Raw genomic sequence first — 16,545 nt, 5'->3', positions numbered from 1 at the left:
TATGTGTCTCACCTTCTAGATACTTGGACGTTTCTTTGACTTGAATACTTGCTTTCATCTGGGGGTGAAGGGAAAGAGTAATTCTTCATCATAACCACCTTGTTAGGATTTAACATTGGAATAGGTGGTACTTTGATATGAGTTACAAAATGGAGCTAAAGTGTCTTGTCAGCCTGAAACTTGTCCCGACTTTACATAAGGGAGAGTAAATACTTGGCCTTTCTAATGCCAAGATCAAGAATACCTTGAAGTCCAGAGGAGGCTGCAGTCCTTGACCTGTTAAAGGAGGGAGATAAAGAATCTTACCCCTGTGTACAAGCTTATTACTTGTATTTTGAGATAGCTGTTCTAATCAAATACTTTATATGTGATAGAATGAGTAGGAGGACTTTTTTTGATAGGAAAGCATAGTAGCAGTGTAATGACAGAGGAACTACTGTGTTTTAGATGGGTTTTAAGGATGGTTCTTTCTCTGGTACTCCTACCTGCAGCCCTTCAGTATGATGCATGAGACATCTTTTTTTTTTTAATATGTCTTTGCCTAGCTGGATTTTATCTCTTTGGTTTGGAAGGGAGGGTGAGGAAGAACGTCCTAGGAAGTGGGGATCTTTTAATGCCTGTCTCTAGCCAACGCGTGTTTTGCTGACGGCAATAGGCATTAAGCTTAGATCAGTCGCTCTTTTCTGGCCACGAGCGGGAGTAGCTGGTGGGCACCACGCTGCCCCCGGCGAGCCCCTGGTTCCTGCGGCAGGGCTGCCTTCCCGCCTGCCCCTCCGGTGGCAGGGCGCAGGCAGGCCGCGACCTCGGCGCCTACCAGGGCGCCCCTTGGCGGCTTCTCTCCTGGGACGGGGGTCTGCTGGCTGCTCTCCTTCCTGTCAGCGGAATAAAAACACGTAAGCCGTCAGCGCTCGTCTGCTTTTCTCCCCACTTCTTTTTAAGCATTAAATACCACAGGGCAGTTCTGCTTAAATTTGCTTTCAAGGCAAAGGGCCAAGAGCGAGCTGGGGGGGCCTCAGCGGCGGCTCCCGGGGCGGCCCCGCGCTCCCGGCTCCATGCTCATATTTGGCGTTGGCGGCCGGTGCCCAGGAATTTCCCGTCATGCCTCCCTCGCCGCCGGGGCCCGTCCCTGCCATCCCGGGGGGGCCGGGGCGCGCGCTCCCTCGGGCCTCCCTCCCCGTGCGCGCCGCGCCGCGCCGCCGCCGCCGCCGCCGCCGCTGCTCCTCTCCGCGCTCTTCCTGGCGGCCGCCGCAGGAGCCGCAGGTAGGAGCCGCCGCCGCGGCCGGCAGCCCGCCCCGCTCCGCTCCGCTCTGCCCCGCGCTGGGGCCGGGCCGCGGCGGGGAGGGCGGGCCGGGGGCTGCGGCGAGGGGCCGGGGGCGGGGCGGCCCCGGCGCCGAGGGGCGCGGGCGGCCGTTGGGGCCGGGCCGCACCTGCCGCGCGGGGCCGTCGCCCTGGGGGCGGCTGCGGCGGCGGCGGGGAGCGGGCAGCGCCTCGGGGAGCGGCGCCGCGCCGGGGGCCGCTTTGCTGCCGCTTGGCCCGCGGCGGGGAGACGTTACCCGACCCCGCGCAGCGGCCTGCGGGGCGCAGCGGGAAGGCGGGAGGCCGGTAACGGATCCGCCGCGGCTTTGTGCTCGAGCGCGGCGCGAGGCGGCGGAGCGCAGGCTGCCAAGGGATTGATCGTGTGTAAAGGTCCGCCGCAACGCTGCCTTGCCCCGATAGGAAACGTAATACGCGGCGCTCATAAGCGTTTTGTGCGCCCGAGGCCGGCGGGGCTCGCTGAGCCCTCTGAAGTAGGTCGCTCCGTGGCATCCCCGTTTCGTGGCCTGAGAACCAGACGCCGCTTACCTGGCCAGCCTCGCTTTCTCTGCTTTGGGATGAAGTTTTAGCATCTCATAGGAAAACTATTCGCCGTCTCCACGTCTCTTCAAATTTCACAGACTTACTTTCATCTTTTTTTTTTTTTTTGTGCTGCTGTAACATCCTTGTGCCGATGTATCATGTGAATGCACGGATATAGTATGAAGACTGTAGGTTTTAGATGCCTTTGCTGCAGCATCTTCTTAAGCCTTAGAAACCAGGAAAATATTTGCTACAATGTAGAACAAAACAGTTGACTTGATGCAGCAGTTCTTGATCAAATAAATATTAGTTCAGTTCTGTTATGCTTGTCTGCTTGGTAAATTTAGCTTTATTGATCAGAAGCAGAGCTTAGACTTGATACATGCTCTCAGAATTTGGTCATAGTTCTCTAGAGGGAGTTTAGCATGCTCACTCACTGTATTTATTTTGTGTTATGCTATTAACAAATACAGTAGATACAAAGGCTAAAGTATAATTTATTTCTTACTCTCTTCCAGTTAATATAGCTGTACTTGGTACACCTTAATCTTCCTGGAAATAGAAATGAGACTTAAATTAATTTCCCTGTAATATTTGACCAATTTGCTACAATTGCTGGCTTTTCTGCTTTAGCCAAGATTCTAACTATTGTCTCCTTAGCGTAAAGACTGTCTGAAGGCACAGTGATCTTATATAAAGGGTAACTGTGTACTAACAATATAAAATCTAATGATGGATATCTATAGATTATGTTAGATATCTGCTGTTATCCAATAACAAATACTAGATATTTGTAAGATTTCTAAGCTTATATATAATCTTTTAAGAAAGCACAGAGCCTTACATGTGCCATGCTTTCAGTTCTTTCTCTTTTAACCTTCCTATTTTTATAATCAAAATGGTTCTGAAAGTATGCTGTTTTGAAAGACATCAGAATGAGATATCTGCAATAAGCAGATATTTTGCCATACTGATACGGCTTGTTTATGACAAACAGTCTGTAAATGGAAGACCCAGATCCACTCCCACTATGGCGTAGTGCCATTTATTTTGAAGCCAGTGTTTAATGCTTAGAATTTGTCTTGTTTGTGTTCCTGTCTTTGCTGAATTGACACAAGTGCTTACAATCTTATTTCCTGATGATTCCCAACTTTTTATTGCACTGCTGCATGCCTTTGCAGTTTGTCATGATTCCTTGTCTGCCAAATTTGGTTGGTAACAGTGCCCTTTAAGTCTCATTCTGGAAGTAGTTTCCATGTGGCTTGTCATCCTAATCAGATGCTTGCTCATAGTTTCTGAAAGAATTGCCCGTGTTGCTGTAATCATGTCTTATTTTAGAACAACAGAATTCGTTGATTGTCTTTTTAAATTTATGTAGGGAGTCAAATATAGTGAATAGTTTAATCAGGGTTACTAAGTAATCCTATCGTTCTTAGATGAAGGAAGATTTTTGGATAAAATTCTGCAGTGATTTCTCAAAACCACTAAAGTTAGTGGAGTTAAACTATGTATAGTTCAGTCCAGAATGTGGTCTGTTTTTCCTTTTCCTGTCTAATGTTTCTTGAATCTTTATAGTACAAATTTGAAAAGACTTTTGAAGAGGAAAAAAGAATTATATTTTTTCCCCAAAAGCACAATCTTTAAAAATGTTGCCTATGTATATGGAGTGATGTTTCTAAATTTGGTAACAAAGTCATATAAAGCAGTTGATTCTAGACAAAAATAAAATCCCTTGACTGAATGACCTTGCTGATTTTTCCAACTGATGGTGTTTAAACAGTCTCACAGAAATTTGGTTCATATAGATTTTTACATTTACATACCATAAGAATTCTTAACAGCTGTTTGATAAGGGAAACATGCACATGAAGAAGATACTGGCCCTTTGTCCTGATATTTAATGAAGGTATGGGATGATTTTGTTTACCTACTTGGATTTTGTCAACTTTGCAAGGTAATACTTGTTTCTGTGTGATTGAAAGGCCAGGCTATTTATTACATTAGAAATGCTAGAAAATGAAATTTCATTTTCAGGTAGATTGTTAAGAGTTTCTTTGTTATGTTGTCTGGTGTATTTTAGAAGATGGGGGAATGTGAGGGAGAAGGGGAAGAGAAGAGATCATTCTGTTAAGAGTTTAATCTTCTCAGCCAGAAGATTAAGAAGTCTGCCCGTCTGCATCCGACTGGCATCACTACAAGCTAGTGATGCAGTAAAGCCATCCAATTTTGAGATATCTCTCAAGTTGCATAATTCCTCATTACAGAGCAACACTTCAGCAACACCCAACATTTGTATTAGTGGTAGGCAGAGAATATGTTTTTTTTTTTTTTTTTTGCAGTAAAAGCTCAAGCTTTGATGGCATTCAGGTAACTAATTAACTCACTGTAGAGAGTTTAACTGATGGGGAGGTGGGATAAACTCTCAGCCTAATTATAGCTCAGTCTAGCCATGAATTGTTTAAGGATTCCTCAAGCCAAAAATCACCCAGAAAAATGGAACCTCAAATTCTTGGTATATTTATGATGTTGTGCGTAAGAGCTAAAGTGGAATAAGGAGGTATGGATTAAAGCTTTTGCTCAGTAACTCTGAAGTTAGCATGCTTATTTTGGAATGAAGTCCAAGGCTAAATGGATATAGGGTGTTTCTTGCTCTGGAATAATTCTGTCCATACATGGAGTTATTTAGAGGCAATTCTCTCTACCCAAGCCAAAGGTCTTTAAAAGAGAAAAAAACAAAAAAAACCTGTCAGCTTTTGGGGCATTCTTTTTTTTAGTGTCTTATAGAGTAAGAAGGAGCCATAGGTTAGCTTTCCCTTCCCTCGCTCCTGTCACTTTTACAAGGTTTTATTATTATCTTTGCAATACTTCATTTGTCTGGAAAAGATCTTAGGTTCTCAGTAAACTATTAATATGTTTTAGGTACAACAAACCCACAAAATTAAAGATTAAAGTCCTCCTCTGTGGAAATCTGTGAATGCATAACCAACTAGAAGTGTTTTAAAACTAATTTCCAATCAACCACTTAGGAAAAGGAAGGGAGCACAAACTGTGTTATTGACTTCTACTAGCAGATGAAGAATGTCTTTGCAGGTTTGAAAGGGGTGTTTTGTGTCTTCTGTCTGGAAGGATGGTGATCCTTATGTTTTGTCTGAAAATAGGGTGCAAGAATTCTTTGGGAACCCCATTTATGATGAGGTAATTGTAAATTATCTACTTAGCTTCAGCCTTCTGGTTGTCATGTAACAACCTCAATTCCCAGAACATTATCTGAAAACCACACAATCTAGCAACTGTTACTGGGAGTAAAGAAGCTTTTCTTAATAAGGACTTTAAGGCTTGAAGAACTGAAACAATGCTAGCCCAAAACAGACAAGAACAGTATTTAAACTTAAAAGGTGCTAATATGGTTTTGCTGTCTTCATAGACTTACATTATAGTTCAACATTGTTTTGTAATATGATTAATAGCATAGGCCATCTTTATTTATAGTGAGCAGTGGAAATGATCTTTCCAGTACATTTTATATTTAAATATGATTCAACTTCTGAGTGTAGTACAGACAGGTTTAAGGACAAGACTACTGTGGAGCTTCTCAGCTTGCTATTCCCTTTCTGTAGCATCCAAACATCAGGATTAATGATTTATTTGACATGTAGGCAGCAATTTAGCAAAACATACAGACTGTGCTAATGCATTGTTTTGTTGGGAAGTTTTAACATGTCCAAGAAATCTGAGGGTAACTTCATGCATGGCAATTGGAAGTACTTCCCAAGGGAACCCTTTAGCTCCGTGTTCGCCCAAGCAGGGACAACGCCTGTGAGTTTCACCTGATGGAAACAAAGCAGTACTACCAGGAAACAATAACGCTGATGGAAAGTAACCACCAAATGCCATCAATTTCACTCAGACTGCACAATGAAAATGGAAAAAATATCAACACAAGGAATCTTAGAAGCTTCCTGAGGAAGTTATTTGTGCCAGTCATAGTCAAAAGAAAACAGTCCAGAAAATTTTCAGTCTGGCTAAGAGATTTCCCCATTCTTGTTCTACTGTATTTCCCAGTATGTGGTTCTCAAGGAAATTCACTGGCTATGCTGTGCCTCAAAATGCAGTCAGGGAAAGTAGGCAATTTTAACCATTTGTACTTTTCAAGCATCTCTGAAGTTGGTTGTCTGGGGTCAGATTCATGTACAGATGCCTCTTCCCGTTCCTGTGGCAGTTACTTGACATTATAGTGAATCTGGCCTTAGATTTCCTGTGACTGGTTCAAGTACATTGTGGCAACATAAAGCAAAGCATTGATTTGATGTAAAGTGATTGTACTTGTTTAAATCAGCTAAAGAAAAGATTGGTTAGGTTTGTACAAGCAGGCTTTATCACAAGGATCAGATTGTCGCTGTTCTGTGTCTCGCAGGAAGTTTGATATGGAAGCGTAAAACCGATGCAAATCTCTCATTGTATGTCCTGATGATGTGCAGTCATGGTCCACACCTGATTCGAATCAAATTCATACTGCTGAGTGATCCAGCAGCATGCTGATCCAGCATAAATGATCCTGAAACCAAGGCTTGCAGATCGGATTGGCTTGGCTTCTGTTATTTCCACACTAGCAGCACCAGCAGCAGCCACAGGACAAGTTTGTGGAAGGAAAGGAAGTAAGAAAGGAACAGATGCTAGGCTGTCAGCTTGGGGACACACACAGAAGTCAAAGTGAATCAGCCATGTGTGTGAAGTTAGAGCCCTGAAATGCAAATGCAGAAACTCCCAATCACAAATAAGGTGATCTTGGTTTTCTGTAGCTTAATCATCTCTGCTTTCTAATAGCTGCAGGAAAAGAGAATGAGTCTTAGTATATAACTGCTTGCTGTGGGAACTCTATTTTTAGACTGTGTCTTTAGCTTCCTACTTTTTTCAGGATTAAAATCAGTATTTCATTAACTGCTTTGTATGTACAGCGGAGAGACACGCTGCTGACGGTGCACTTTTTAAAATCTCTTTTTATAAGAAAAAAAAAATTGTCTGTGTTCACGCTTGTTCAGGGTGCTCTTGCTTTTGCTTGAAACCAGGCATACACAAGGGAAGTGATTTGCACTGACTTGTGTAGAGAGTTAGTGTCTCGCTTTGGAAGGGAACCACCGGGCACCCAGGAAACCTTGGTTTCTGGACTACCACAGAACCTGGCATCCCATATCAGAAAGTCGAGGCAGCTTTGCTGCTTGCCTGTGAACTTTAGAGAGGTGCTGAACTGTACCAAACTATTTTAGCAGTTGTACCATGCTGGGTAGGATTACAACAGATACTTTGCAGGTCTCTCAGACACTGCCCTTGAAGTCCTTTAGAACGTGAAATAAAGTCGTCGTCTGGAAAAAAGGCCTTTTTTGTTGCTTTGTTACATATGAAGTACAGAACAATACATTTTATCTAAAATATGACAAAATCAAGAAATAACTATGGTAGTAATATAGACAGTCACTGTAATAGCTTTGTAATGTAATACTATTTAAGACAAGATGCAAGTTGTCAGAGCATTATCTTATCTCCCCCACTCTTATAGACTAAACGTTTCCTGTTCTTTGAAAGTTCTTTGAAGAGGTTAGATTTTTCTGAACCACTCTTGATTTTTCTCTCTCCTTTGTGTTTCTTCTCCCCAGTTTCTTCTGTGTTTTATGCCCCAAACCAGCACAGTATTCCAGCTGATACTGCTCCTGAGGAGAGCAGATCCCCCCCAAATCCCTGCAATTAGGTATCATGCTTCTCTTTTTAATAAACTCCACAGATTGTCATTTGCCTTCCTTTGCAATAGTGTCACATTGTTGACTCAATTTATGGGCGTTGTAACCTTGAGATCCTTTCTGCAGTACTGCTGCTGGTTTCTTATTCCTCATCTTGTTTTCATGGATTTGATTTTTTCTTTCATTCCAAATGTGGTTTTTTTGCCCTTGACTTTATTGAATTTCATCTTACTGATTTTTGGCCATTTCTCCAGTTTCTTGAGATCATCTTGACTTCTGTCCAGTTCTTTAGAGTATTTCACATTCCTTCCAGACTGGTGCCATCTGCAAATTTTATAAGAGTACTTGCTGTTTTTTCACCTTTGTAAGAGAAGTGCTGAATAGTGCTGGACCCTTGACATATCACTTTAAGTATTCTCCCAGCTTGACAGTGAGCAATCGCTTGTTTCTCTGAGTGTTGTTTTTCAGTTACGTACCCACATTATAGTACCCTAATCCAGAAGGAAGGTGTTTTTCTAGTTTGCTTATAAAAATACCATTTGGGGCTCTGTCAAAAACTGTATTATAGTTGAGATCTATTGGATTTACTGCTTTCCTCCTTCCTGTAGACTGGAAGGAAAGAAGAAAAGTACATTGGCTTGATGGGATTAGTTTTTGGCAAATCCATCTTGGTTGCTTATTGCTTAATAGGCTTATTGCTTATTGCTTCAATTGCCTATTTATGGATTATTTAATAATTTGTTTCAAAAGCTTTCTGGATGTTGAACATAGGCTCATAGATCTCGTAGTTCACTGATTGCTTTTTCCTCCCTTTTTAAAAATGGGCATTGTCTGCTTCTTCTTGAACTTTTGGTACTTGCCTTTCATAAATTCTCAGAGATACTTGCTCTTTTCTGAATGATTGTCTTGGCTCGTTTCGCACGTGCTCTAGGGTAAATTTCATAACCTGTCAGGGAGGAAGTGGAACCCCAGACAAAGGTTGTAGACACCCAATAGCTCCATCATCCAGGAATATAGGTGATTCAACATCAGTGTGACTAATTTCTAATAATAGTCTCATATTTATCCAGATAAATGTCAGAGAAGAGAGGCAAACACTCTGGGAAAGCAGACCATCCTCAGTGCACCTTTTGTTGATAGAAAATTAATGGGAGAAAAATGATGATCATCCCAAGTTTTATACAGAATTTGTGTAATAAATGCTTCCTAAGCAGAAGTTCAGGGAAGTTACTTTTGCAAAGTATTTTAGGTGGTCTTTGAGGAAAAATGTGAAGTAATTACTCAGCTTTTGAGAGAGAAGATGAGTCTTTCCAGCATTGTTACTGTCCTCTGAAATTCTGGCTGTAGGAAAGGGAAGATTTAACCTGACTGAGTCTTTAACCTTTGATCAGAATGTGAAATCGATACAAATTAAGTACAGAACAGAGCCAGTTATCAAGCCTATGACATTGCAGTGGGAGAGTTATGTGAAGTTTGGAATAGAGGGTACTACCCATTATTCTTGTGATTCAAACTTCTGCCCATCCTATCTTGTTTAATCCAGATCAGGGGTATTCTGTGTCACGGATTGAGATGCCCTTGAGCTGGCTCTGCAGAAGTCAGCCTTGGACCTGGGAGCATGGGTGATACTATTAGAAACTTTCACAATGCTCATACCAGAAACTTTGTAAAACCAAGTACTGCTAATCCTCTAGACAAAAAGCCATTCAGATTTCAAAGGTCCGTGGGGTGGGGATTACGTATCCCAATCTGCTTATCTTTCTTCCTCCTTGTTCATGTGATTTATTTGCGGGGCCTGGGACCTCTTCCTGGAGTATTTGCCTCCTAGAGGAACATGCAGTGCAAGGCGTTACTCGGGAGCCCCTGGGACACCCTCCTTCTTTCCCGTGGTCCGTGCTCCCTGCTCCAGGGTAAGTCTTTCCTCAGGCCTGGGCTGCCGCCCTCCCTGACCCATCCCTGCAGCAGCCCTGTTAGACTCCAGCAGTCCCTTAGGGAGCAACTTTGAGGTGAGGGAAAACAAGAGGGCCATCTTGTGCGTCCAGCCTCTAACCCACCTTCTCTGCAGTTGGAGCAGGGACAAGTAACCCTCTTAGCCTTGGAAAAAGAGGTAGCGGTCAGACAGAAGCTCGGCGTATTCTAGAGCAGGACCAGACCATGGACAGTCTAGCAGAAGACTAATTCCAGTCATGCTTAATTTTGGTAACAACTGATACTGCGTAGTAGATACGTGTGATACTAGTACATTTCCCCGTCTCATCATCTAGTTTGCTGCTTGGTCCAGAAGCAGTATGCCTGTGTTCATGTGGTGTTATCCATGAATGAACAAACCTTTGTGAAGGTAGATACATGGTTCCTGGTTGCATTCGGACTCCGTGTGGACTGTGTAGCACAGAGACCTCTGCACTCTGCTTCATTTCAGGGTCCTCTGTACATACACACTGGGAATATACACATGCTGGACCATGGCTCTATGTGGTAGTTCCTGTGTAGAATGAACTATTCATATATGCGGAGATAAGTACTATGCTTTAATAGTGTCCACTGCACCAAGTTTGAGTGTGTAATGTGTATATGTTTATATATATCATCCAGGATAACATTCCTTGTGCTGCCATCATTAAGACATGCTAAGGTTAAATATTCTTGCTGGGAATTAGCTTTGCTGATAGGAACTAGGACAGTGCTGCCTCTCAGATTTTTGCCAAGGATCAGTATTTATTTAGTATCTTCACAATTTAAACGTAAAATATCTAAACCTACCTTTTACAGTTTATGGCATTTTTACATGCACAGAACTTCTTAAGACCCTCTGTATTTCCCCCAGTGGTTATGGATTTATGGACTGAAACATGCAGCTTCAGCAGTTTTGTTGACAGGACAGTTCATTGAAGGTCTTGGTGACTGTCATGTCCCACTGCTGTTTTGTGAGCAGAAAGATCTGGGCAACAGAGGTAGAAAACTTTGAAGTTAGTCATTGCAACTACTTTGGATGATTACCTCTGTTGTTTCTTAAAAAACCTGTCAAATTTACTGACATGGAAGGTCGTCTAGACAGACTATTTTCAAACTGGTAATCTGTTGTGTGTGCTGCTTTGTTTGTATTTGCTTGCGAAGAGTGACATTTGCAGATGGAGTTAACTGATCATAGTCCTTCGTTATGGTTTATTTATCCATTTTCTTATTTGTTTGCTAAGGCAACTGCATAAAATTTCCAAACATCTAGAGAGTTATATCTGTGAATGTATATCTATCCATTTAAATACACATACAAATGTATGGGAATCTTTCTGTATTTTTAAATCCATGCTGTAAAAATAACATACCAAACAAACGAATAGACTTGTAACCAGTAATTTAAAAATATATATATATTAAAGTGGAAGGACATACAGCTGATAAGTCCTGTGTTGTATTTTGAGAAAGGATGCTGAAGGCTTGCACGTTCAGCATTGGCATGCGTTAAAGCAGCCAGTCAGAACAGCACTCTGGTACAGAAAACCAAGGAAGCCATGTGGGACATGGCTGATTCACCAAGGAACTTTTAATGTGTTTGTGTGAGTTGTGTGAAATGTCAGGACAGGGAGGAGAAATAAGGACTCACCATGTTTAAATGGTAGGGTTCCCTCTTTTGGAGTGCGAGTGGGACAGAAACAAACTGCATTTTGGGGCAAGGCTTAAGTTCCTGACAGGAGGCTCATGCAGGGGGGAGCTGTGCACACATACTGTGTTGCTGCCTCTGTTCAAGGAAATGGAACAGATTATGCAAAAAAAAAGTCCAAATTTAACTTTGATTAAGTATTGATCCACATGGGAAAATGAACTGCAAACCTTGAAATTAGCAAAAGGCCAAGGGAATAAGAGAACTAACTTGGCTGCTCTATTTGTTCTCCCAGTGACCCTGCAAACAAGAAAAAATGAAAAAAAGGAAAGGTTGGCCATCACTGTGGCGTGTGTACCCCCTTAGCTAGCTCTTTCTTTACACTGCCAGCTGCAAGGAGAGCGGCAGGCCTTTGATGTGCGGCTGTGGGGCTGCTCCGGAGCTGCGACAGCAGCAGCCTGGCAAGAACACGAGGCTGGCAGGTAGCTCCAGTAGTGCTTGGGGTCGCAGGCACTGCCCCCGGGAGTAGCTCCAGTATCAGCCCTATGATGCGACCGCTCCTAATAGAGCAGGGGGATGTATGTATGGTTTTTTCCGAAGGTAAGTACTTCAGTTTCTGCTGTGCAGGAAGTTTTTGCGTAATTGCTGTTGGTTGCGGCTCAGCTGGCAGGCATAGTATGAGCATTTTTGAATTCACTTGGGGTTGGGGAAGTATAGACTGAAAAAAAACCATAAGGTTTGTTAAATATTTTCTGTCTATTAAGAGAGAGAGATGAGACATCTTTTTCTGGACATTTGAGAGACAGTTAAAAGGGAGGGAAATTATCAAAACAGGTTTAAAACTAGCTGATTTATATAGATAGAATTAATACTTCTTTTGTTCATGAATTGAAAAATAGCTTTTGGATGCCCAGAGGTGCAAATTTATATGCAGCACATTTGATATAAGTATATTTAACTAATTAAAAAGTGCTGTATTTGTGCATTTTTAAATTACATTGGAATGCAAATCAGAATTCAGCTGACACAGATTCCAAGTAAAATTTTTCATTAAATAAAAAAAAGTTTGTCTTTGGACATTTTCTCTTGCACAAAAAATAAAGAAAACCTGAGTAAGTATATTTATCCTTCTAATTTCCTAAATGCAGGTAGACACAAATATAATCTTTGTTATTAAATAGTAGCAGAAAAATTTGTATAAATTTTTTTTTTTGGTAATCAAGATACTTAATAGTTACCTAACCAAGTGAAGATTTGTTTTAGAAAATATGTTACAGAAATTTAAGCGAAGTTTTTGTTAAGTTAATCTAGCCTTGGCAGTGGGTTAAAATTGAATAATCTTTCTATTTTAGTCAGATTTGTTGCTCTTAGGACAGAAATCATTTTCTTTGCTCTCCCATTTTTCTGTGATTGACATTCAATATGAACTCATCTGATTGTACTCGAAGTTCAAAGAAGATATAAGTTCTAAAGATTAATATTCTTTTTTCCTTATTCATTGTATTTATTATCTTCTTAAAATTTTATTATTCATATAAAGTAAAAGGACATCTCTGACTAGGTAAGACATGTATTTCAGTTAAATTTTGTGGGATTTTTTAATGGTATGAGTTACATGTGTTTTAAAATGCCTTTTTAACTGTATAGAGGTCATTTGTTTTTAGGGTGGTTAATTTACTATTACAGTGTGCCAGCAAATCCTTGGTCTTTGTGCAGTATTAAAATTTCTGTGTGCTATAATTTTTATAAACTATTTTTGGATAAAAAGATTGAAGGTTTTCTTGTATATTCATAACACTGTTCTAAGTACCAGGATGACACAATTTGTGTGGTCAAAGGTACTTTTTTAAAGAGTACTTTTATTCTGTTGACAGATGCACAGACTTCTGTGTGCTCAGGATGTTATTTGAAGGAGATTGCTTGAAGGATAACTCATGATACTGTTCAATATATATTTTTAGAGAAGGGAGGTGGCTCCTCTCTGTGGTTACGAGTGGTATGGGTTTTTAAACAAAGCCATGTAGAAAATTTCCATGTAAGGGAGACTGCTGCAGAGAGAGTGGCAGCTACAATGTCTTTAACTTGAAATGTTTTTCTAGTAGCTGAGATGATAAAAAAGAAATAAATAACTTGAGTTAGACTGAAATGCTGTTATACTAGCTAATGGAGAAATCGTGACTAAATTTTACAAAACCTGTGCTTTACTTGTAAGGTTTTTTTGTGAAGTAGGATATCATATTGAAGTCTGGTTCACAGTCTACTTTAAAAATTGCATTTTCTACTGTAGTAAATTACAAAAATGCAAGGAAATAACTCAGTTTTCAAATGGCTTGTGCTAAAGACCTGAATGCTGAATGAAATGGCACAGGCTGACGTTTGGGTAGGGTGTGGGTCTATGTATGTCTTTTACACTAGAAAAGCTTATTTTTGTAGTAGGGTGCATATGGGTATATTGTGAGCATATGCATATAAATAGATATTAGTACCAATGAATCACTTTTTCAATTGAAAGAGTTTTAAATATCTTAAAAACCTGCTGGCCGTATATTAGTGATTATTTGTTGGTCATTTCCCATATACACTGTAATAACTGCATGGCACCTGGCCCTTCGTAGAGGATGCGTTAGTGAGCTGTTGCAATTGACAGCAGTGCTTTTTGGGGGGTTCTTATTCCTTACACAAATTTTGCTCTGAGAGCTCATTAAATCAGAGGCCACAAGGGTGGCAGGACCTGTAACTCTTCTCAGCTCTGAGGAATTTAGGGACCTTGTTTCCTTCAGCGGACTAAGAAGTGTCATTGCTACATTTCCTTACGGTGCTTCATGAATTAGGGTCATCAGATTAAACTTGTCAATGTTTCAGAAGCTATCTGTGTTTCAGGATTCAGCTTATCTGAGCAGTAGGAGTTACAGCTGCCTCAACACCTCCTGCACTGAGAGCAAGCCTTTGAGTGACTGTGCTGTTAGGTTTATGAGTGCACATTCAGCAAACTACTGTAAAGCCATTTTTATAGCAAGCTTTCACTTGTCTCACTTTAGGAATAAGTAAGACAATGTTCAAGGGCGACTTTTCAAAAGAGTGGAATTTTCTCATGTTTAAACCGGACTTGGAAGTCCTGTTTATGTCTTACGATTCTCAGCTGGAGACTTTCTTTTTGCTTCATTTCTTTATGTGCTATTCTCCACAAGAGATGCAGCTCATATCACGTATCTATTGTGTATCATTACCTAGGCAAATAAGCATTGTAAGTTGAGGAAGAAGACCATGAAGTAAAGGAGCACAGAGTTCTGGGTAAATAATAATACAGTCTAAAAGAACTCCAATTCCAAATAATGCCTTGGTTTAATCTTCAAAATTAGTCTTTTTTCTCTGAGAAGTAAAAACTCATATGAAATTGTTTCTTAAAAGTAGAATAGAAATTTCAGTTGAGGGGCTTCTGTTCACTGCTAAAAAAGAAGATTGTGTTTCATGTCATGGTAATTGATACATGTGATTTGTCCTGAATTAAAAATATAGAGAAAAGAAAGCCTGTTAGTTCTACTGTGCTGGTAAGCCTGACAAAGCAAATAGTGGTGGAGAGGGAGAGCAGCCCTCCTCAAATTTATCTGATTGTAAAAATAAATATCATATCTTCATTGTTAGAGTGACTTTTGGATAGCTCCATATACAGCAGTAATGCAAAAGGGTTTTTTTTTTTTACTTTTTTTTCTGTTAGTAGTGAAAAGCAATTCTTCATTGGTGAGCAAAGCAAAAAGCTTTCAGGCTTGCCAGAACGAATTGTTAAATTAAAAGGTAATTTCCTGAATGCTTGTATCTCATCATCTGAGCACCAGAAGCAATTAAATCTTTACCACTACACAGGAGAGGCCTGTCCTGGAATGGAAAAGATTAGATATTTTTCAAGATGTTGAAAGGACTGAGATTCTCAAAAAAGACCCATTTAAGAATAGTTTATGGCTGTTGTAGTTATAAACTTACTGCCATAAAAGGAATGTGCTGTATGTTTGGCAGGCTACCAAGTTTGGGAAAACCAAAGTGTAGCAGAGCTCTATTTTAGTGCATGGAGATCTGGGAGGGACAGGAATAGATGGGGGAAAATCCCAGTTGACCTACATTTACTCTCCTTTGGGAAGCATCACCAGTTATAACTGTTGAGAAACAATCTGCAAGTGAAAGATGTGTGAGCACTTGCAGGGCTCAGAGACTCCAGCTTCTGCTTTTAGCCGTGGATCCTCTTTCATTCTAGGCTTTGGGGATTCCTTGCGTGACTAGTCTCTTCCTCTCCTTGCAGTCACTGTTTTTTCTTGTCCTTACACTCCAATTTCTCTTCTCATTTCTTTTGTTGCCCACTAGGCTTGCAGTGTCCTGCCTCTCTGAACACTAATGAAATCTCCTTCCATTTTACACCTCTCCTTAAAGATGAAGCTGGAGTCCCTTGAGCAAGGACCCTCTTAACTTTTGTATTACTTACAGGAGAATTAAGTCCCCCCCTTCAAGTACTCAAAGTGTAGAACTGATGTGATTCATTATTATACTAGCCAAATAGTTCCCCATTTTATTTTTGTTAATTCTTTCTCTTTCTCCTGATGCTTTCTTGCTCTGTAAGAAAGTAGGTAATCTCAGGTAATCTCAAGTAATCTTGAGATTACTTAAGTAATCTTAAATAATCTCAAATGGACCAGTAGTACAGATCAGCTCTCAGATTCTCCTATTTGCGGATCTATAATGTGGCTGGAGGAAGAACAGTAGTTATGAAAAGGTGACATTAAGGTAACATCTCAGTATTTTTAGCTGTTTTCAAGGCAGGGCATGCAGGTTTGTCTTTAAAACTGTTAATCACTCAATTCACTTTTCTAAGAATTCATTTTGACTTCCTCCTTCCAAACTGCCCGTTCTTCTTTCCCGCAGCTACTAGCCTGCACGGTCTCTGCATGGTTCCCTGGCTGTGGTCTGCCTGCGTGTGCATTGCTCTTGCCCAGGCTGGTCTCTCCCAGCTTCTTCTAGTGGCCACTTAGTCCCCTCCTCACCCATTGTGCCAGGCCTTGTTGCAAACTCTCTCCTTTGGATGTCCCCACCTTTCGGAGAGGACCAATACCACCGTAATGCTGTGTGCAAATGTTAAGTAAGAAAATAAGGCGGTTTGAATGTCGCAGTTCTCTTCTCCAGTGGGGAGCAGTTGTGGAACAGGGAGAATTAGTGCTTTTTCCCCTCTTGTTTCTCATAATGGTCTAATACCCAAGAGAGTATTTGTTTTGGTTATCCTCTCTTGTCCCATGCCATTTAGTTTGGTCCCTGGACCCACCTTTATGGGATTTTGTTATACTGGTGTATAAAATGTATATAGCCAAGCTGGTCTTTCACTAGCTAGAGAGAGGCACA

General features: G+C 41.0%; 1 protein-coding gene across 1 annotated transcript in view; it reads left to right on the top strand.

Moving 5' to 3' along the window:
- The first annotated feature begins 1,052 nt into the window (after positions 1 to 1,052).
- The window catches only part of MSRB3 (methionine sulfoxide reductase B3), a 95,248-nt gene continuing 79,755 nt past the window's right edge, over positions 1,053 to 16,545 (top strand). The window contains 2 exon segments of the mRNA XM_067313933.1: positions 1,053 to 1,147; positions 1,149 to 1,260. Coding sequence (XP_067170034.1) covers positions 1,053 to 1,147; positions 1,149 to 1,260 — 207 coding nt within the window.

Source organism: Apteryx mantelli, chromosome 1, assembly GCF_036417845.1.
Source record: "Apteryx mantelli isolate bAptMan1 chromosome 1, bAptMan1.hap1, whole genome shotgun sequence".
NCBI classification, from domain to species: domain Eukaryota; kingdom Metazoa; phylum Chordata; class Aves; order Apterygiformes; family Apterygidae; genus Apteryx; species Apteryx mantelli.
This window is presented reverse-complemented; position numbering and strand designations above follow the sequence as displayed.